Source organism: Sturnus vulgaris, chromosome 1, assembly GCF_052056855.1.
Source record: "Sturnus vulgaris isolate bStuVul1 chromosome 1, bStuVul1.hap1, whole genome shotgun sequence".
Classification (NCBI taxonomy): domain Eukaryota; kingdom Metazoa; phylum Chordata; class Aves; order Passeriformes; family Sturnidae; genus Sturnus; species Sturnus vulgaris.
In genome coordinates, this window is record NC_142243.1 from 66,504,791 (window position 1) to 66,528,930 (window position 24,140).

General features: G+C 37.6%; 1 protein-coding gene across 4 annotated transcripts in view; it reads right to left on the reverse strand.

Moving 5' to 3' along the window:
* Positions 1-24,140, reverse strand: part of CDKAL1 (CDKAL1 threonylcarbamoyladenosine tRNA methylthiotransferase) — a 375,055-nt gene that overhangs the window by 251,511 nt on the left and 99,404 nt on the right. For all 4 annotated transcript variants that reach the window (XM_014877962.2, XM_088168720.1, XM_088168732.1 and 1 more), the window contains one exon: positions 5,271-5,367. In XM_014877962.2, the coding sequence (XP_014733448.1) occupies positions 5,271-5,367 (97 nt within the window). The remainder of the gene's footprint in view (positions 1-5,270; positions 5,368-24,140) is intronic.

Here is a 24,140-nt window from a genome sequence, read left to right on the forward strand (position 1 = left end):
AGTCCTATGGAACACATGCATACTTACATACTTGTGTACATTTCCATTCTGGATATAGTTTTAAAAAATATGACTCTAAATATTTAACACATACACTTTCTCCTAAATATTTAAGAGATAAATAGAAAAATTCCACTTGAAAATAGAAGTGTACACATCTAAAACTACACTACAGAGAAGGAGCAAAGTCTGTGTTATATTACCTAAAACATTATTGCTATATGTCTCAGTGCTAGACTGTTTAAGTTCATAACCATTTTAATAATTTAAAATATGAGAAATATGGGTGGTTCATAACCTGAGCCACCAATTACTTTCTGCATTGTGCATCTGAGGAATTTTTGCATTGCTCCAAATCCCCTGTTGAATAAAAACAGAAAAAAACCCACCAACCATTATATTGCATCTTCATTTTATTGGATAAATTAAATTATTCTCAATATGTCTGTCAAGAAGATGGCTCTTGTAAGTAATTAAAATTATAGGTCTGAGAGATAATGAGATCTGCACCTAGAAATGGATGTTTGTTCTGCCTTACATGTTATTTCCCACATTAAATATTTTTCATTTGAAATTATTGGAAATTATTCGGCTAAAGCCCCGAGTGCTCAAGAAGAAGAAGATGTAGAATGCTTACGGTCTGCAGTTATGAAGATAAAAGTATCTTAGAAAATGTAAGGTGAATCTCTAGCGAGAAGAGGGAAAGGTTAGAACATTCTTATTTGGAAAAAAAAAAAGGGGGGGGAGAGAATGAAAAAGAAAAAACTGTATCCCTAAGCACCACATCTATATGACTTTTAAACACCTCCAGCGATGGTGACTCAGCCATTTCCCTGAGCAGTCTGGTCCCATGCATGACCACCCTTTACATAAATAAATTTTTCCTAAGATGTATATGAACACCCTAGGAGTGAGCACACATACCTATATATAGCTACTTGAAGTAAAACAATCTTTTTTTCTCATCTAGGATAAACCCTACACATTGATTCTCATTGACATAGTTAAGAAACAAAATGGTCACTTGCATAGATAAAATCATCTATTTTAGGTAATTAGAACATGCTATTTATAATCCTGAAGATTTTAACTCCAGTTGACCAATTCTGTTTCATCTCACCTTGTTTAGGAATCTCTGCCAAATGCTAGATGTTAAAAGACTACTCAGCCTATCCCCTCTCTAAAGCCAGTCAAAGAGAAATACATGGCTTCAAAAAGCTCTTCTAAAAATCTAAATTATTTTAGAGATAATTATCTTCATTGGCCATAAAGAGAGCTGAGCAAAACAGACTCTCAAATTACAGCACTTAGGCAAGGTAAATCTAGGGCTTAATACATAACTTCAAAAGACATGTGACTAGCCACCCTGGCTTCAGAGGGATAACATCTGTGTTTAAGACCTTTGCTGACAATACTGACCATAGTAACAGGCATTATTCTGGGCTAGGAATGTATTCTGAGAGGAGGATCTACACCAACTTTAAAGGGAAGGAGACTACCCCAGAGAAGCACATAAACAAGCAAAGGATAATTCTTTGATTTATAGGATGGTACATAACTGCTGTAGAAATGAACATTTTCTATTTGCACATCCAATTTTCAGTTTAAAAGCAGGTGCTTAACTGACACTCTTTTTTGACTTTCCAGGTTCAAGTGTCCTGTCTGAATAACAACATGGGAATTCAAAAGCCAGAGCTGACCAGCTAAGATTTGTATTAAATTATTCTTAGCTGTAAGTTACAGAAGAACAGTGCCCACCTGTTCCCAGGTTTACAGCATGCTTTCCAAGAACTTCTGCTAATTCATATAATTCAGAGTAAAATTCCATCAGATTTGACTTTCATTAAGTACATATTGGATATTTGCATTTATGAAGGCTCTGTTTTAAGGGCAGCAGACAGGTTTGCAATCTTGAATGCAGTCTGGCCTTAGAAACACTGCAAGGTAGGCAAGTATCACTATCTCTGTTTTGCAAACATCATCGAAACTTTAATGAACTGAGCCACAGAAATACCATACAACTTATCTTCCTCATTTATGAGGCCAAGGCAGTAGGGATATACTTGGCACCTTGGTAATGTTCCAGTGATTTCCTTTCACAATGGCACTGCTAAGGCTCCACTCACTGGAGCATTTTACAAATGAAGGAATAAGGTACATTAAACTTAAAAGTGTATACCAATTACAGAAATGTAGAAATAAAGTGCCTGTTTTTTGTAATGCACTTAGCATTTTTTTATGCTGCACCATCTATTTTATAGCACTGCTCCTAGTGTTATGTGCTGCTGCTGGGAGTGTTCAGCACTCCCACTAATCACATTCCAGAGCTTCAAACTGGATATGAAAAGAAGCTTGCCTTATACAGTAAAACAGCCAGGGGAAAGGGTTAGTTGGAGGTCAGGAGAATGCAAGGAGCCTTGGCAGAGGGCTTTTCATGGCTATGTATTTCTCCTGGAAGCAGTGGCTTCAGGCTCACCTTGGCCAAAGAGCCTGCAATACCCCACCATGCATGGGACCTTCTGACTGAGAGAGCAGCAGCAAGGAGGGGTTACAGCCTCCTAGAGGAGCAACACTGGATTGGTTGTGTGGGTGTGTGCAGATGAAAGAACAGGCTGAAACTCCTCCCTTGGGTGATGGGTGTATGGCAGATAGGTCTTTGATGCTAGATGTTACACTGGGAAAGATGGAGAAGGAAGGAGAATTGGAGTTCTCATTCAGGATTCACTCACCTGTGCATGCCTTTAATGGAACACATATGTGGGTTAGGCCCCATGCTTTCAGTCTGCACAGCAAGTTTGATGATTTCAAAGTACAGATACATTGGGCCTTGTGAAGCCTCTTAAGACCTATAAACCTCCAGAAACCTGACCAGCAGTTCCAACATACAGCATCATTTGGAAATCAAGCACCTTAAAACTCCAGAAAATGTCAATGAAATAAGATATCCCATTCCAATGGCTCAACTATCACTGGGAGTAAGGGTTTTGCATGTTCTTGTATGCAGCTCAGGAAGTGAGGAAACACTACAATTACCTACATCCATTCACAAGTCTCAGAACATAACCTCTTGGCTGAATCTTTCATTCCCCCTTGTCCCTCCTTCTCCTTCCCTATAATCCCCTCAAAACAATCAGCACAGTCACACATCGTACTCTTCAGCAACTAAAAATGAAAAATGAGGGATAACTCTACATAGGAGAGTTGATGTCTCTGTGTGAACTTTACATGCACTTGAGTGTGAAGTGAGTACACCACAAACACAAAGCAGTAAGCTTTGGAAACCACCTGAGGGTTTCTGGCTGTGAACCTCTGTAATGCATCATTATGTGCTTCAGGTACTTTACACCCTTGGCAGGTTTATTACTGCCTAGAATTTTCCCATTCCAGAAAAGAGCTCCTTCACCTTGTCATGTGACATTATGGTTTGCCTTACACAGAGCCTGCAGCAACGCCTCAACCCATATTATATTTATAAAGTAGCAACTACTTTAAAGCAACACAAAAACACAGTAACATCACAAATTGTGAGAAAGACATGAAGTTGCCCTTCCTTTCCTTCTGCCCAAATCAGGCAGTAAATAAAGAACAATGGTAGTCCAGTCCTGTACTTTTCAAATGCAGATCAAAACAAGCTCTGATTTACTAGAATTTCTCTGGTAGTTACAACACAACTTCCTCCTCCATCCTAACAAGAGGAGCAGAAGAACCTCTGACACACTGCCTTTAGAAAGCCACCCCAAGAGAGTTATAATTGCTGGTAAATAAACACATTCTCAGACAACACGGTCCTTTAAAATAAATATTGAAAAAGAGAAATAAAAAGGGGTGGGGGGAAGAAAATAGCAGAACTTATATAAACAACAATAAATCAACTATGTCTCTCAGCCAAGTTGAAGATGAGACCAACGTGGTATTAAAGAAAGATTTCCAAAACTGTACCCTTAATGTTAAAATTTTAAAGTAGAATCAATATCCTATTGCCAACAAAACATTTTCTGTTTCTCAATTCTGCAAAAACTGCCTTTCAGAAATATTTTGCAACAGTAAGATAACAAGTCTTGTTCTTTAAATACAGTCATTCTCTCACACACAGTCTTTCGTAAAATGAGAAAAAAATCGTAAATGTACAAACTGAAAACATGGACAATATGTGCTCTTAGCTTTGTTTTTGTTAATAATTTTGCCTCAAGTTTAAGACCTTTCTGAGCTGAGGGATCTCTTATTTAAAGCACAGTAAATTTTACCACAGCAATGACAGCTAAATGAGTGTCCTTATTGCAAATATTTTTCACTAAACAGCGGTTCTAGGTACTCAAATTAAGACGATGAGAAGAGGTTGATTTTTCAGAAATTACATGTTACCTAAAAGAAAATTTTTAAAAAGAGGGGAAAAATGTTTTTCTTTAAAAAAAAAAAATCAAACTTCCCAATTTTAATAGGTTAAATTTATCAAAACTGAAACATCAAATTACAGTCTTGGTCAAAGGATAGTGATCTGCTCATTTCTTTCACCTCTGTGTACATATGTGTAGGTATTACACTCACTACAACAACCAATTATGGAGCAATAACTATGTGGCCTCTGAGCAAAGAGGAAATCCATCCACCCATTTTACTTTTTCCTTTTCCAAAGGTGATTCAATGATACAGTAGTACCACATCCCCAAGAATACTGAAAACACTTGATTACTGAAGTCAAAGCTCTGTGGTTTCATTTTCAAGGTAAAGCTTGGTAACTGTTTAACAAGTCAGTCACCAGTGGATTTAACTCTTCAGACTGCCTCAAATTTAAACAAAATAATCATTGCTATTTTCCATTCTACTTAATAGTGTGAAATAAAAAAACAACCACCTAACCCTCAGCTGTGTCTGTGTAATTCATATGCTCTAGTCCCCTACACTCCTTCCACTGATTTTAACAAAGGTCTTAAGGCTTGTCTTCAAGCAAATAAACTGTGATATTTTTAAGAAAATGGTAATTGACACCTTCATCCTGGATGAAACCTGGAAATTTTCAGGCATCAAAGGGCACTGGAAGTTAGCTCCAACAACAGCATCCTTTTCTTTCTCCCTTCATGCCACAGCCAAATCAAATCACCCTCGACTGAAGGAAGGTTTAAATGTTGTATAATGCAAAAAGATGGACAGGAGGAGGACATGGCAGGAAGTTTCACTGCTGCTTTTTCCAAGAGAAAGGCAACAGAGTCTAGATATTGACATCGACCAATGGCAAACATCTATGAAAATCTTTTATTTCTAAAGATACATACCCCTATAATACTCAAGCCTTTCAGGTACTCCTGGCGAGGTTGGGCTTGTGGTACACAGCCTGCTAGAACAACTTTCTTCTTCCCCTCTTGGGCTTTCCTAAAGAAGGACAAACAGTGTGTCAATATTTTTTATTAAATTATCATTTTAATCTTCAACACAGTTACTATGCACGTGACAACAGAAAGCAATGACAATGAGGACCTCACCAAATCAGAAGTAACTTGTGCATGTTTGAGCCTCACAAACCAACGCACCAAAAGAACCCCAAATGAAGCTACTACACCAGGATCAGTTTGAGGAGTATGTACAGAGACCATGACCATTGAATATCTTGGACAAAAACACAACCTTGAAAGCCCTAATCAAGTTCACTTAACTTTATTTGCCAAAATGGTAGAAGAGAAACTGCCAAGAAAGATGGGACAGAGTAATTAACCTCGATTCAATAAGTTACACAGAACAGAGGGGACAGAGGACAGGATGCAGGCAGGAACTCCTAGATCAGAATAGACATATTTATGTAGTACCAGGCAGAACTGACCAGTTACTTCAGTCTTCTGATGTGTACTTAAAACGTTTATTTGCTTTGAAATATGCAGTTGCTTTAAAATGTTTAAGTATTGAAGCATATTGAGCACTTTCAAACTTTAAGTATTTGCCTCTGGCAGAGAAACATTTGTCTGAATATTACCTTACATAATTCCTTAGTTTGAATGCTACCTTAGAATCAAGCAGGAAATCAAAACACTAACATTAAATGGTTAACACCGTTCATTTCATTGGTAACATTTTTACTCATTTTGAATTCAACAGTGAGCATCAAGCCAGCACTGAGTCTCGAAATTAATGAAAGGCCAGCACAGAACTAGGGGCTGCACACAGAGCAGTGAGATGCAAAACCTGCTAATGTTCATTCAACTTTAAAGATCATCCATCAGCACATTAACCCAACACAGCAACTGCATTACAATGTACAAAGCATGAAAGAAGAAAAGTGCTGAATAATTTTAGGAGATTTTCTAGGTGTAACATATTATGGGTTGCTCCAAAAACGATCTTTCAGTTGCATGTTGTACCACAACCTCCTGGCAGGCTTCTGTCAAACTGGAACCTGGAATCTTTTTCTCCAGCAATGTATGGAATTCATGAAGTGTTCACTCTTATGCTGGAATAGGCTGAGACACATCACAACATTTTTCAGAAAAGATATCCAAAATACACAGGTACTTAGACAATTTTACACTCTTCAGCTTTCTTGAGCTGTCTCCAAGATGAATGCACTAAAGGAAGTGATGTTCACCAAGCACATGGATGCTTAACGAGCTTCTGTCGATCTCCAGCAAAGGCAATTTTAACAAAAAAAACCTCAAACCAACCCAGAGTGGTACCACAGAAGTTTCTCTGCTCAGAATTTTCACTTCACACTTTACAAGTTAGTCCTTTACTTGCACACTAAGGGTATAATATACATGCAAATCTTTTCATCTCTTCCTCGATAATATTTCTGTGGGTAAAGAACTAAGATAAAATGCTAACTTAGTATATTTCTTAGGCACAGAGCATAGAAACATGTCTCCAAAACCTGAAATCCCTCCTTTTTTCCAGTGGTAAATATTTAAGTGTTTTGCAAAACTTCAGTGGAGGTTACCTACTATATATCCAAGAAAAAATAAGAAAATAAAAATCATACTTCATGCATTACCTAAAAATGTCACATAGCACCATGTGACACTCCACTAAGTCAAAGGATAAAAATCACTACTTATATAGTCTAACAGACTCAACCTAATGCCTGGAGGCAAGACAATAAGCCCTGTCTCCAGCAAACAAAGCACACATCCCTAGGCAACTTGGCATCTGGTATAATCTGCTACAAGCAACAGCCCGCTCCATCTACTTGAAAATCTGTGAGCACTACAGAGGAAAAAGCTTTTATTCACGTCTTTTTATCTGAGAAAAAAAAAATAAACAAAGTTTCCCTTGACACATTAAATGGCATTTTAATGTTATTTCACAGCTTTAACATTTTGCCATATCTTCTGGGACTATAACTAGAGCTAGGGGGGGAAAAGTTAAAACGAATATTCTTCATAATAAGCATTGCCTTCATTTAACTTTTTTTAAGTTGTACAGGTCTCTACAGAGTAAAGAATTTTGTACACTGAGATTTTTTTCTTTAAAATATAATTAAGTGGGAATGCCAGAACTAAATTTTCAATCATAGCCAATTTTCATTACCTTCATAATATACCACACAATACATAAAACCCACCATAAATGAAAAGCCATTGTAAGGAAATTATTTTTTTGCTCATTTTCAAGAAACCACTTCTCAAAATATGCTTTCCAGTGCTATATTGTCACCTCCTTTTAATACTGTTTAATGAGCCCTACTCATATTAACAAAAGCCTGCAAAAATTATTCTTCAGAAATCTAGTTAGCATGAGAACTGCATTAGAAGAGCCTTTATTCTTCAAAAACATGAATAGTAAGGAGAATAATACCTCATGGAATCTAGTAGGTGGCACGAATAAATATATTTTCTCTTTTAGAACTCTTTATATTTTTAAGTTACATGAACTTTACCTTGAACTTTCAATTTATTGACTCATGAAACATCTAGAAATACTCTTTTCTAAAAGCTACTTGCAAGATAGACATCTGAATAGAAATTTAATTAGAGTAATTCTTTCTTTGTTTTTTAAAAAAGGAATTATTCAAGCTACTTCCTAAGTAATGGGTGGGGAACAAAAAACAAGTGGGAAACAACAGGGGTGTGAAGTGCTGCATACAGCAGAGGACCCATAATATAAGATCACAAGATTTATACTCTGTTGCAGAGATAATGAAATAGGTTCCATGTATTCTGCCTTTAGAAAGCAAATTTGAGAATCTAACTGGAGAATTTCTGCCTTGCTCATATGCACTTTTATTTATGTTAGGAACCTTCCCAAACTGGAATATTTTTCTCACAATTCTATGTAATCTGTTGCATGGTTCCTCTAATTTTCATTTTTTAAGCTCCAAGAAAATTTAGTCAGTAATACAACAAAGACAAAGAAACACTTCTCCAAAACACCCTCCAAAAAAGCTCCCCATAAGCATTTGCTATGTCAGTGTTGTGTGTATAGCAACACTGCTGGATACCATGGCAGCCAGTGCAGGAAGCTGTTTCACTTTTTCATGACTCACACAGACACTGGGGTGGAACCACCAAATGCAAAAAGTTAGGGACACTTCCCTGATGTTTAAATCAAAGGAAGGCAATAAAAAAGTTAAAGCAGAGAAGATGGGCCAAATTCAACAGAAGACAATCTGTGATATTGAAAGTACTTGCTAACTTGCTCTTTGCTAGAGAAAAGAGGAGCTAGACCACTACTGCTTGCCTGCTCATCTCCCTTTTCATAAGCAGAGCTGCCCACTGGATTTTTGTAAGCTGTGAACCCTTAAGTAACTCGTAGCTTTCAGGGAGCCACCATTACTCCCCACCAAGGGATCCCAGCTGCACAGGAAGGCTTAACAAGCCTCTGAAATAAAAAGCAGTCTGGTCTGCAGGGAGGAAAGCTGATAAACTACAGACTTGTCAGCATGAAACATCCAATTTGTAAAGTTCTGCTCTAGTACGAGATATCTGAAACCAAATATATTGCCTGCAAATCCCACATTTTTTCCTCAAAAACCCATTGTTGGTGGAATTTAATAAGGAAGAAGTGTATAAACAATGAGCAGAAGGTTGCCTGCAGCAGGACTAAGTAACAGTCAAATACAAGTAAGAGAAGAGGTAAGAGTGGAATTTTTTTTTAAAATGCAAGAAATTAAGGGGGAAAGTGCTTTACAGTGAGCTTCTTCACTTTTGTATCAATAGCACTTGGGAAATGTTCATAAAATAAAAACTATTTCTAATGCTAAAGTACAACAGCAACTAACTTTGTTATCTGAAATGAAAAAGTAATTATTTCAACCTGAATCCTACTAGGCAGATGACAACTGGCCATTCATGAGATACTCCCACCAAATGCAGCACTCACATCCTCATAGTTGTACCTGCACAAACCTGACAACTTCCCCATAAGATGAATATACTTAAATTGAATTGTGCAATACATCATTGTAGTCTTTTCATACCATTCTCATGGCCTCATATTAACACAAAATCCACAACAGTCTTTATCAGGTGTTTTAGAAAGGTGTGAAACCATAAACAAAGGGGAACTTTGTGTCTAAAAGTGCTTAAAGAAATGGCAATATACATGAAAAAGTTCTGCTACAGCAGTTCTAGCTAAATACAGTATTAGCTGGGTATATGATGAGATCAGGCTGCCAATGGTTATAAAAAGTAATATTAGGAGATACTACTTCCCAGGCTGTAGAAATAGTGTAGTGATATCTCTGGGGAAAAAGAAATGCTATTTGGCTGAAGATACAAATATGTGAAAGATCTTCCAACTCTCTCATCTGCTGAATTAATCAGCAGAAAGGCATAAGCTTTAAAGAGAGTGCAACATCCATGGAATGAAAAGATGGTGCCTGTATAGCATTTGGAATACATTGGTGAAAATCCATAAAACCATGCAGCTATTTTCTGTTTGAAAAATGACAAATGGTAAGTTCAACCGTGGCTTTACAGGCTTTGAGCTAACGTAATGTCTCATTAGTACCCAAAGGCTCGCTTCCCATCCTCCCTGTCTGCTCTTGTTGCTCTTACCTTTCTCCAACTTCAACGCCCCCTCTTTCTCACTTCTGGCCATCTGGTATCACTCCTCCTCTGCTCCAAGCTCTGCAGCTCACTGGGCCCTTCCACAGCCCCGTTTAACTCACTGATACAGGAGAAATTTATTGAGCCAAGATTGGGGGGATTAACCATTTTGTTCCATTAAGTTAGCTCATGGGAAAAGGGAAAAGGGAAAGCTGTTGGGAAGGAAACTGAAAAAGAGAAGGACACGGGAAGTCACTTTATCTCTGGTGAGCTTAACAAGTCTCATGAAACGTTTGAGGTCACAATATGCTGAACAGAGAGGGTGAGTAAGAAGCAAAAAGGATGTTACAAACTCATAAATGTTCTGCTTTCTAAGCTAGGGACTGCCCCATAGACAAAGGCTTGTGGAAAACCTGATGAAAGCTTGTCAACATTATTAATCAGAGCAGAACCACTCAAGAGGCATTTCAGCTTCTTTGGGTACTTCCACAGCCCCCAAAGAATTTCCACAATTTATCTGTGAGCCATATAAAGATGCAAAGGTCACCTGAGGATGCTTATGCTGATTATTGGAGTTTACTGAACTGCTCTTAGAGGACCAGTCTCTAGCAAAGCAGCCATCTCACTGCCAAGCTGCATCTGCCAAATTTGTCAAATAGCATTTCCTGTGGCAAATACCATCAGGTAATATGCAAATATTCCAGGGCAAAAATAAGTTGCATGTCCTCCTCCTGACAAAAGTGTGCAAGTCTTCTCGGAAAACACTTTCAAAAGATAAAAAATGCTTGCTCCATCAAACTCCAAACTGAGGTTGTAAAGACATGCTCTGAGCAAAAAATTAATAAATAAAAGCATAAAAATATCCTTCCCTAAGAGAGTTTTTTTATAGCAGGTGAAATGTCAGCTCTGAGAATAACCCCAAGACTCACATGCTACATACCAAATTACTCCCGAGTTTCTGAACTGAATGGAAACTTGTTTTCACCCAACTACCTGGCATGCAAGTGAAGTGACTGCAGCTTTGTCTGCAAAAGGCAATCTGAATTGAAACTCTTAAACCCAGTCAAATCGGTGCCTGAGTTTTATTCAAATTTTCTGTAAATGTAACTTTATAGGCAGCAATTAAAGATGCAACAGCTATTCCTGGGCAGTCGTTACTCACACAAATATAGCTTGTTAGAGATAATGATGGTCTTTGCTTCCCACAAAGGCTTTCAAATTAATAGTTCAAAGACTTTATCAAACTGAAAAATCTGATCAGAATGTATACAGAAAGAAGATGAGATTAAGGAACACATCTTCAATCCCACCTTGGCCCTGACTAGTAATTTTTGTAGCCCCAAGCAAGGCTGAATGCCTTCATCAACATGAGAGAGAAACTTCCAGGATGTCTTTTGGTCAGGCTAGGCAAAAATGGTTACATCCCAGTTCCTGTCCCTCCAGATGATCAGGAAAACAGATTTTTAAAAATCAATATACCGTAAGTTTAAAGCAAATCTGCAAAACCCATAATTAGAAGTTATCAGCCTTACAACTGTTCTTAAAAGGAAAGTGTAATTAATGACAATCTGCTCCTTAAAAAATTTCATCTTGGCTGCTGGCAGAGAGATTTTTGCTTGTTGGCTAAAAAGCATATATATTTTAAATTTAAATTTTTATTTTCTTGCAATTGCAAAGTTGCTGGTTTAGTTGTTTTTTCCTTCTTCTGTTTATTGAGAAGACTGAGGGACCTTGTCATGTAGCAGAAAATACTACAAATAGCATTTGTCCTCCCAAGACTGTTGAGCAGACTGGGGCCTGGCAATCTGCTCAGGGGGTGCCAAGACACCCACTCGCTGGTTCAAACCTCCCCCAGCTCTTGTCAAGTGAACAGCACAGTCTGCCAGCACTTGTTAGACACTGACAAGCCTTCACTGCCTAACACAGGTGACATACATGCTTTGTAGAAGGTATTCACCAGAACGTTGAGACAAAATTTCTTTCTCCAGTATTTTACAAGTGTTTAGGCTCCCACCATTCTTCAGACAAAACAATCAAGTATTTGCTTTTGCTGCTCTACAAATCTGGGGTTTATGAGTTTTGCTCTCAAGCACATTGTTGGTAGGATACACTACCATGCTCCTCAGCTCCCTTCCTTCCTCCCTTTTTTCAGTGCTCATCTTTATCTCTCAGCTGACAGCACGAGTATCCTCAACTTCTCCGAGGCACAGAGTACCAGACACACTGAAGTTCTGCACGCACAGTCCTGAAAAGCAGAGGCTGCAGCAACTACTGCAGGTGGCAGGAACTGGAATTGCCCTTAAAAGAATGAGCAGTTTCTGAACATCCTTGAATCTTTATGTCCTTTAGCACAGAGATGGAAAGTTGTAGTAGGGTTGTAAAAATACTTCGCTGTCTTTCTGAATCTCCACTTTCATGCTAGCCTCTCGTCAGCAAGAATCTAAGATGTGACAATGGTGAGTTTTCAGAAGCAGAAATAGCTCCAAAGCTCTAGCAGCAATTTTGTCTTTTCTCTTTGCCTTCTGACACTACTTTCCTTCTTTAAGTGCAAGTATTTTCACTTATCTACTACATCAAAAAAGCAAGACTTCATGCTCCCCCTTCAAATGGGAAAACTTAATCCTGAATTTATTTTTGCATATCTAGATGGACAGTCCAAAGGTATACTTGTGTCAAAAACAGTGAAAGGAAATCTCATATAAATTCACTTGGAAAGTGACACTAAACTTCTGCCAGATTAAAGAAATGGAAGTCAAAATCATAACAGTGAACTTTTATATCAACCACACAGCTCTTATGCTATTCCTCTGTTCTTTCAACATATATTACTGTAGGAATGAGAATATTCTACCATAGTATAGCATATCTCTCCTTTATATTTAGTTAAATGACAATTTATCCAACTTCACCTTCCCGGTGCTACCCCCCTCTTAGCTCTATTCATCTCTTAAAAAAAAAAAAAAGAAATGCAGTTGAGGGCACGAATAATGATTGTAATTAATGTGTGAAATACTACACTGCCTCTCAGGTTCAAAGTACAGGCAGGCTTCAAGTTACATGTATGCATGGCCAATGGTTGTAATAGAAAACCCTGTTGATACAATGACTAAAAAATGAAATTAGTGTTGAATGAAAATTAAATAATCCATTCCCCCTGCCCCCAAATTTGTTCTAGAAGCTGTTATTAGTACTTCTCCAGTTTTTTTGCTAACTACAACACAGCAAGAATCTTTTTCCCTAGAGTAAGGATGGTGAAAATCCAGAAAAAGAAAGTAAAATTTACATGGACTAAACACACAGGGCAGTAAACTATACCAACAGTGTTGTTTTACCAAGTCATCAGAACAAAACACCTGCACGATCCCATGGTGTGTCTGACATGGATCATTCTGATAAAAAAATTGAGGATAACAAAGGAACTAACAGCCAACTCATTTTTTCTTGGACTCCTCCAGGGCAGCTGAGGAAGAAAACCACAGACCTGAAAGGCAGCCAAATTTCTGAACACTCAGGGTTATTTTTTTGCTCAAAATCAGGTGGCTACAGCTACTACATGAAAGAAACAAAAATAACTTCTTGAGAACCACTAAATATAGTTTTCATCCTATGTGCACAGAAGACTGTCAGAAGTTATCCAACAAAGAAAAGGAAACAAAATTCAATGAAGTAATTTCTCAGAACAGTAAGCTGCATGTTCTTTTTCCCTTATGGAAATGCTATACAAGCAGCCCCACTGTGGCTAGTTTTTGTGAGGAATTATAAAATAAGTAAGACCTATAACACAGTGTGATAAAACATGAAAAAAAAGCAACAAAGAACAGAGCAGAAAATTAAAAAAAAAAAAAAAAGAGAGAGATATTTCACTCCTCAACACTGGAACGTTCATTCTGTCCAAATTGAATTGTATCACATTTTTATTAACCTGTGGGGTTTTGTTTGCTTTAAAGTCTTCCAATAAAGCCCAGCAAGCTCTTCCTGAACAAAATAGATAAGAACTGATCACAGGACTTGAACAACAACAGAAATTATCCACTAGCCTCCTACATGCCAGACTCATGACAGCCTGATCATATTAGCAGTTCTCTAATGGACCAGGCTCCAATCTGCTTACATCTCTCAACTGCCCCTGCTACACTCAAGATACAGCAATCCAGGTGAAGCCCCACCAGGTAAAGAGCCATAAATGGCCTCCTCTCCTGTGAATATCTTGTTCACATTTTACTTATTCACAACTGAGAATGATCCTCAGAGTTGGCTCATGTTTCTGGGTCTTCACCATACATCCCACACACATTCTTTGCAAAAGGCCACTTAGCCACCAGCCTTATAGTAAATTATGAAGAGGTGTCAACTAACTCTTCACTGATATCTTTAATTTCTCATTGTTTCACACCACACCTGAAAGAATGGTAAAGTTCCAAACAATTCTCCATGGACTACATTTTGACAAACAATTTAAGTGTATGGTTTTTGTATTGCTAGAACATCTTAGTGGTTTCTATGCTTACAGAAATTCACCACAATCCCTGAGAGCAACAGATTCCTACACTGCTTTAACTTTATGCTTTAGAAGGGCCTCACACACACAGTACAATACAAGTGGAAGAGATATTACTATTTTATTTCCTTCAGAAACTGAAGCTTTGAGTCTGTGGTTACATATATAAATTCAAAAGTGTAATCCTCCTTCTGAAAAAAAACATTTGTCTTTTTCTATTCAGGCATTTTTAACTGCAATATCAAGGGTGACTGGAATGACAACTGCACTTCACTTTTGCTTGTAGTGCTGGAAAAATTCTCCACTCAGTTGCTGTCACTGATGCTTAAGCAGGAGAAGGGAGAAGATGCTGTTAGAAAGGTGGAAGCTCACAAGTGCATCAAGCAGCATAAGATGGCTTTAGTGCACTCCCACTGTGAGGTGGGACTGATCAGAGTAGCTACATCTGCTCCTTGCTTACAATTTAAGCAGCATGCTTCCTTCCATTCTGGTTTAGGCTTTTTGATGTCTGTGGTTGGGAAAACATTTCCTGGGTGGTTGGTGAGAAGAAGAGAAAAAGACAAGTCCTAGAAGTAGCTCTGAGAAATTACCAGTTTAGACAACTAAATCTAGTTCAAAATGTATTATTTAGAGAGCTAAGAACTGTAACTTCTGTCAGAGCTGAAGAGGTAATTTCCCTAAGCATAGTAGGTTGCCTAAGAATGTTTCCTAAAATAACCAAGATATAATTCTAGTAGTTTTCACAATAGATGATCTCCTAGAAGTTTAATACATCACCAGGCATTTTATAGGGATAATAATACATGGATTCATGTAAGTTTTAAATCACATGCATATCCAAAAGGTCAGAACAATTTAAAGGATTCTAGCAACAAAACTTTTAATTTCTATAAGACAGCAATCCAGTGTGAACACAGCACCAAGTCTGACAGAGTTCAAGGAGCATTTGGACTATATCCTTGGGCACATGGTGTGATTCTTGGGATGGTGCTATGCAGGGCTGGGACTTGGATTTGATGATCCTTATGGGTCTCTTCCAACTCATCATAATCTGTGTCATTCTCTGTGTGTGAGTGAACAAAAATATTTGCACGTGACAACAGCTACTTCACTCTCAAAGCTCTATTTCCTTTTTTCCCCTCCAAATTTTCCATAAAATTTGATTCTATCAGATTCATACCACCATCTTTGCAGTGCTCCTTTACCTGCATGTGGATAGAATATTCTATTTTTGAATAATAAGCAGGCTCTATCACTGCACAGCACTACATATGCAGTATATAACCAGCAGCAGTAACTCTCTGAGCACACTAAACCACACATAACACTCCACCAGGATTTCACAGCTTTGTCACTCATCCCAGTGATCAGGAAGGTCAGGACAAAGGCCTCAGTGCAGTATGTTATTGAACTCTTTAGAGATAATAATGGATCAGGAGAGTAATGAATCATTTTTAAAGTTTACTTGCAAGTCCTAGGCAAAATAAGCTAGATGCTTTACAGATAAAGCTTCTGTAGCCATCTGTAATCTTTTTCTCGGTCTTGTTTCTGATGCATGATCACTCACAGGTGAGTACAGGAAATGGAGGCAGACTCCAGCTGCATGTTTGTTGGGGCTCCCAGACTTTCCTTGTGCAATGGATTGGTGTTTGTATTAAAGCTCTTGTGAAAAAGGTTCTCCTCATTAAAGCTCCTTCCCTGGACTTCAGACACATAGTATATTCATACCAAAGTTGTAACATTGAGGTTTTTCTGTAACATATAAACAGTTAATAATGATGATTACATCAACCTTTAAATACCTCTAAGAAACATGAATTGCTTAAACAGCATTTCCTATGCAACCACTTCATATTTTTAACTCATTTCTATTTTTTATACAACATGCATCTCTGCAGACTTCAAGACATCTCACACCAGGAAACTATACTAAATAATGCAGAGCTCTCTGCATCAAGCTCACTTAGCTCAAAATTCTACTGAATCTCACTGGAAATTGTCATCCTTCTATGAAACTCCAGAAAAGAAATCCCTCTGCTCCCACCAGCAATTTCAAAGAAATTCTGTTCTATGGCTCCCAAACACTGCACAATTTGAGGGGGTGGGAGAAGCGCTAACTACACAACTTATGCCTTTGAAATTTGCTCTAAAAGGTTTCTCATGTCTTTCTTCCAAATTTTTCTAGCAACTCAAGTACATTTTTCAGACTCTGATTGCACTAAGCATATAATATTTTTTTCTTTGAAATACTACTTCATTAATAAACATCATGATTTTTTTTTCTACCATAGCCTCTATACAAAGATTCAAAGTATTAAATAGGCAATTGAGCCTTTTTTCCTGAATAGTCTGCACATAGGAAGATCTTTGCCTGTCAGCAAGCAGAAGTTTGTCTTTAAAACAGGTGCCAGAGGAAGGCAGAACTTTCCTTTTGAATAAAACTCAGATTAGGAAACTGAGCACTGCACTCCCTGAAATACCTTTCAAAATCTGTGTTCATCAACTTTTCACATCTCTGGTATCAGAAAAGACACTCCAGGTTTCCCTCGAACTCAGGGGAGTGAAGTGTGTGTTAACCTTATTTAAGATGTTACAAAATGCCATATGTGTAAGATACAAGCCTACCTGTATCAGCAGAATTCTTCAGTAAGGGAAAGGACACATGAGCTTACATGCATATTTGTACTTCAAAATACACTACAGAATTACAGAAGCTAAGTTTCACATTGCTATTATAACAGCACCTCAACCTGATTTTTTAAAGGTGTCTTAGATTTAAGAATATAAAACAGCAAAGAACAAATATCTCAGGCTCCTAACCTGGTTTTAATAATACCTTTTACATAGAGCTAAATAGTGCTGAACTGCTCACTTGTCTTTTGTTTTGTTCTCTTCCTGAAATTAGAGCTTTTACCCTGTTTTGTGCCCTGATCATGGGTCAAGTGAAGGCCACATCCACTCTGATGACCTTCAGAAGACTTGAGAGCCTTCATTCCCCATGCACTCTCCTTAAAATGTTGTTACAGCTACATTCTCCCTCCCTACTCCCATGAGCGTGCCAAAAATTGCTCTTACTTTCCGCCTCCATTCACAATATATATCAATTTATTTCTGCCAGTATTTGCCACTTCCTGAAAAAGCTATCAGATGTTCCATGCAAGAGTGTCTTCCCTCTGAAGGGAATTAGGCAGGCCCAGACAAGACTCGATGAGTAAAGCAAGGTTAGCTGAAAGAGACACTGTATGACTGCACTTATCCTGCTCTGTGGAAACAGTTGTATTTAAAATAACACTGAGATGAATAATCTGCGTATCCATCCAGTTTGAAATGCCATCAGTATCAGAAAATCACATTGTCAATAATAGATATACCAAATTAGAAAACACAAAGACAGGCACCAAGAATTATTTACTGCAGCAAACTTCTCCCAAACCGTGCCTCTAACAACTTCTGCTTCAAAAAGTAACCCAGGAGAAAACACATATAAATATTTTGAAATATTTATACATTGGCTTTATCAATTTTAAAGCACAAAACCAGAGCATGTGTGGTGTTCACAATGAGTTATGACACTCAACAGGACTGCTCAAGCTTTGAAAGTACATGAATAATTTGAGAGTTTGCACATAACTCTCAAAAGTTATAAATTTTAACAAGCCAACTCCTTAATTCCATGCTCTGTATTCTAAAATATGTGCACTTGACCTTGACATCAGAATGGACAATGATACTCCATATTTTTAACTTACATATAGTTTAATTAATATGTTACCAACCATTCTCACTCTTGATAGTCGACATTCTGGTATTAGAGAATCTGCAATACATTTACTTCATTTAATACTGCCCAATACAATACAAAATATTTTTCTTTTATTTTTTTTTTTTTTTGCAAAGGGATGCATAAATTGAAAGGAACAGTTCAAGATGTCAATGTTTTCTCAAAAACAGTATTTGCTGATTGTTACTTCAAAAAGAAGTCATGTAATGCTAATTTAGAGAAACCACTGCTAAGGCTATGGTCTACTGTCAGTGTCCATCCAGCTATCACCTTCCAGAATTTATCCAATCCATAAAACACACATTTCAATTCCTATTTGTACCACAGAAAGTGCCTGGAAGGTGTTGGAAAACCTGTCTTTTCTCTCCTGTTCTTCTCAGACTCCTCAGCTGTACATGCCCTTCCATCCATAAACACAGCACTCCATATGATCATCAGCCAATATCCCAGACAAACACAAATACCAGATTGGCAGTCTTCTGCAAGCCCAACCAGATGCTTTTTCCAGGATTATGAACAATAGTTTTCTCTATGGACTATAAATAATGCTCTCCTATCTTTTGCTTTCTGCTTTTCTTACAGCTCTCTCTAGGACAGAGAAAGCTTATGAGTACATCTGGAGCATCCTGCTTTCCTGTTGTTATTGTTTCTTTTATTATTATTCCAGTGTTAGCATTACCCTGCTCTAATGGAACTTTCTTAGCACTTGACACTTGTTCAATTCAACATCCATCAATTATTACCACAGCCAATGGCATTTTAAAAAGGTAGCACTTACAGGCTTTGTATGAATTTGTACAGGAAATGCTAAAGATGTATAATAAATATACATCCTTTTACGCCACTTCAAAATTGGTAGACTCTCTCTTCTTAGTTCTAATGCACACAGCCTTTCACATATTCTTAGAGCTCTCCACCATACATATTCCCTTAATAACATTAGTGTCTCTTTGCCAAAATTCTAGGTTTTTTTACCTTTCATCTTGCAACTTTTTTTCCACTTTCCTGTGGATATCTTAAGAAGCTGCCTTAACATCACCCAATCAGACCTTTATTCCACATTCCTTATTCTTCTTGATTACAGAATTGTGGACTACCTAAAGAACTGTTCTCATACAAATCTCAATGTAGTCTAAATGTTTTTTCTCTAGCAATTTTACTGGGTCTTTATTTCTTTCCAAATTACAAACACATTATTCACTGAGATAATCCCCACTGAAGATAATCAGCTTCATAAAGTTCCTAATCCTTCTCAACCTATCAGTTTGAAATCCATTTATGATTTCATCTTCACCTGACAGTTCAAAAACAGCTATCATCTTCTTCTAGGTAGAAAAATGTCTAGGGTAAAAATATAGAAATAATTAAATGTGATGGTTTAAGGTTTTTGTTTCTGAACACTGTTCAGTTCAGGCACCAGATGAACAGTCCAAACAGGTCAGAGGAACAAATAGTTGTGTTGGAAGGCACCTTGTAACACTGAACTTCTATTTGTCAAGCAAATCTCACTCCAGCACAAGTTGCCCATCTGTTGTGTATAAAAATAGCAAGACCAGTTTGTTTGCATTCCCAGTAAAAGCTAATCAGCGTGGGGGAGCAAGACACATCTTTGCATAGGAACAGGCTTCCTGGAAGGGTGATGCAGAAGATACTATTGACAAGGACTCCTCACAAGTGGTAGCAGGAGGGAAGGAGAGCTTCCCAGTTTTACTGAAAATCACCCCGTTAGCTGTGATAACAGGGTAAAAACAGTGAAGGTCCTAGGAAATTCAGTAAAACAACAACCTCAAAGTAAAATTGTATGGGTTTAGAGTATGAATTTCAGAAATTCTCATAACATCATCATAGATCATGGGGTTTTTTTACTTGGGGACAGAAGAAAACCTCTCTCTTTAGAAAGTTGAGGAAACTATTGTTTGTTCAAGGTTAAAAAAATAAAAGTACTCTTGGTAAATAACAAAACTAATGAAATTATAGACTAATAGTTAAATAGTTGTTTTCCTACTATATAACAATACATTTGCTTTCAAGAAAAATCTGATTTTTGCCTTAAAAATTGTGTCTGAGAAGCTGACTGGCTAAATCCTCCCAAATTCTTCCAATACACATCTAAGAAATGCTGTTTAGAAAATTATTCCAAAGACAGTAAATTATTTGAGAAGAAACACAAACACCACTGTGTAGTATCAAGTATTTTTAAGCACCACCTACAGCAAAGCAAAGCAGCAAAGTTTCTAATTACCTGCTGTAACAAAACCAACACAACACTTGAAATGATCATGGGTAAGTAAGCCCTCATAGAAACAGTTAATCTTTTTGTTACATCTGTTATCCCAAACCAGTTTTGATTAATAATTTAACATACTTGAATGGTTAACACATTTATTACTCCATATTCTACGCAATTAACAACCTCTCCTAAAGGAGGGCAATTACCAGCCATCAACTGTCTCAACATTTTAAGTTCCTTCTATTCCTCTCAGAAGCCTGTGGTTATTGATGCAGGATCTCAGACACCATTACTTTCACAAGGATTTTGGATAGAGTGAACTTTTCTCAGTCAGGAGAAGTAAAAGCTACAAAACCAGTTGACACAAAACACAGAAATCTAACTCTTGCACATGTGAGCCTTGAGAAAATTTGGCCTTATTTCTAGCAAAGCACTATTTACAATAAAGTGAAAGTGTTGAATAGGCTGAAGACTCGTGACAGATACCAGATGATTTTGAACTATGGTTATGAAGGATCAACATCTGATTTTCAACTATACCATTAGAAGACATCATTAGCAAAACAAAAGCTCCCAAGTACCAAAACAACTGACATTCACTCACAAGTACTGCTCACTAAGTAAGAATTAACCTGAGCTCTGAGAATTCTGGTGAAACATGAAGATATTACCACACTAAAGAACAATTCATGGCATAAATAAAATTTTAGTTATGGAATGGTTTGGGTTGGAAGGAACCTTGAAGATTACCTAGTTCCAAACTCCCTGTCATGTGCAGGGACACCTTTCATTACACCAGGCTGCTGAGAGCCCCATCCAACCTGGCCTTGAACACTTCCAGGGATGGGGCATACACAGCTTCTCTGAGCAACCTGTGCCAGTGCCTCACCACCCTCACAGTGAAGAATTTCTTCCTAATACCTAATCTAAACTCACTCTCAGTTTGAAGCTATTACCCCTTGTCTTATAGGAATGCCTCTGTAGATCTCCTGTAGATCTCTGCATCTTCCTTGAACAAAAGATACCAGATCAATGAAAGTTTCCTTTTGCAGTATTTATTATGTGCACACTTACTTTTGTGAGTGTAAACAGTGAAAAAGTGAGGGGGAAAGTAACTTTTTCACATAAACATTATTATCCAATCCTACAAAATATATAGTATGCCAAGTACCTGAGTAATACCACAAAACAAATGCAGAAGCTGAATTAAGAATTTCTACTTTGCCAGAGAGATCTTGTAAACAATCAGCAATCAATATATTTATTATTTTGAATGCAAAATCTCAACATTTGTGGGTTTTTTTCCTAAAAAACTATTTTATGTCAATTTGGTTTAGAACCGAGGTCTGTCTCAAAAGGTGAAGCCATCTGTGGTCTCTGACTGATGGGGTCTTGGCTGAACAGTTCACCTAACTCAGGTCAGAATTCCATGTCTCAGAGCAAGGTGGATCTGTTCATGTTTAAAAGTTTGGCAATTTAAAGAAGCAAGATGAAGGGGGGCAACCCCATACATTGGCTGCAAGGATGGACAGCTTCTGGAATGTTGCTTTCCAGCTCAGACCTGGCAGTGTTTACATTTGAAACTCACAGTGAGTTAGGAACCCTTTTATCAGACTACAGATAAACCAAGAATAAAGCTACAATGTGAAGTAGAAGAGTAATTTGTAAAATCTTACATGGAAACAAAACCACCATCCTGCAGACACCCTCTCAACAATACTGGATACAAGAGCTAGCCTCAGGAAAAAAAATTCTGAGATCAACCTCAACTGGTACAACAAAATAAGAGGTCATGTCAGTTTGTATTTGCATGTTTAGTATGTTGTTAAACATACTTAAAATCTATTATGTTAAGTTTATTAGACAAATTTAAAAGACCTTGAACTCCTCTTGCACTGAGGGCACCTACTTTATTTGACTTGTGTTACTTCTCATATGATCTCCTTCCTACTAAATATAGAATCTTGGAACTGACAAAAAGCCCTCAGTAAGCAAGCAGCACAAAAGAAGAGCTTTGTAACCCTGTACAGAAACTATCTGGTAGCACAGCTACCAGAACCTTCTGCAACAATGTATTTTATAACCTCAACATCCTAAAAAAATGGAAGAGAAGACAAGGAGCAGGACCACTAAAATATGCCTTTTCCAGTGGTAATAGAGTGTGTCTAGGTAATACCAGATATCTTTCACTTAAATCTTCAAGTTTTCATTTATATACTAAATCTCCTCATACCTATGTGGTTAGTTATTATCCACTTCTTATGGTGGCACGTGTCTATACAAAGACTGAAGTGGGCTGAAGGGGCAGTAAAAGAAGAAATATTATACCTGAAGTCTTTCCTGTGAATCCTATAACCTAAGTCAACGGCATTCTCTGTTAACACACTTGATCTCCATTCCAACTCTTGAAACATTTCATCCACTTTTACAATGAAGGAAGAATAGGGGGAAAGAATCCTCAAACTTCCATCCAAGTACCTTATTGCTCTAAATTAATCAAGGATTACTGATACAATACAAACCACATCATTTCAGCACACAGAAACATGTGCTGGCAGTTGAGTGAAAGACCATCTCAAGCATCCCATTTATGCTCGAAGTTATTTGTTATGCTGATTTCAATAAAGATGAGATAACTACTGAATAAAGTGTCTACTAGATTAAATGAAAGCTTAAACTCAGAGGCAACCTCTCATTCAACCATCTTCCATCAAAACTCCATATTTAAAAAGACATGAGCATTTAAAATCACTCACTCTGGGTTGTCTTCCCTCTACATTCCCCGTTACCAACAGAAGAGATTGCACAAGCATTTCCAAAGAACACTGTGAAGATTAGTTCAGATAATTTTGCTGGAAGCTCTCCATTTCACTCTCACTTCTGAATTCCTTGGCATAGCTAGAAGGCTCATCAAACTCACCCTTGCTGTCAGTGTGCCAGGTACAAAGAGCAGGTGATAAAGGGATGGGTAGAGCAGCAGGGATGCAAAGAGGATGGCCAAGAAGGCAGGATATGAGGGATTAAATATAATACAGGAAATGTTTAGTGATTTACCAATGCCTAAAGAGATCTGTCATCCTGCCTTCAAGTTTCACAAGTGCTACTGGAATCCATTCCCTCCAGGCTGACAATCTGGAATGACTCAAGGCAACTCAGTTACAATGCTGTAGGGGCTGATAAATACTCTCCCAAAAGAGATTGAAGAGCTTTCCACCTTTACAGAGTACCATCATAAGCTTTTAGCCTAATGCCAAACTCCAGAACAAGCAGTTGTTACACTGTTTAAATAAAAAAAAAGAAAAAAGGCAAAAATATCACAAGTCTTCACCTAAGTATTTAGGAAAACAAAATATTTCAACAGTAGTTCACAAAATCACCTACAGACATACCCAAACACTACAGGTAAGTAATGGATTATTGCTGATTTACTACCACTGTAGTAGGGACATTCAACAATGTGCAAAATAAGTGAAAAATGCAGCAAGTAGTGTAACATGATTTCCTGGAGAGCAGGTCAGTCATCCTCTACTCGAAGCCAGGCTGTATCTCACACATTTATTTAGACTGCTGTGTAACAGCTGCACTTAACTAAGCCCTCAAAGTGGACAGAGTTCTCAAAATGCAAGACTCACAATAACAAGTGCTCTCTACATTTCACAGTTC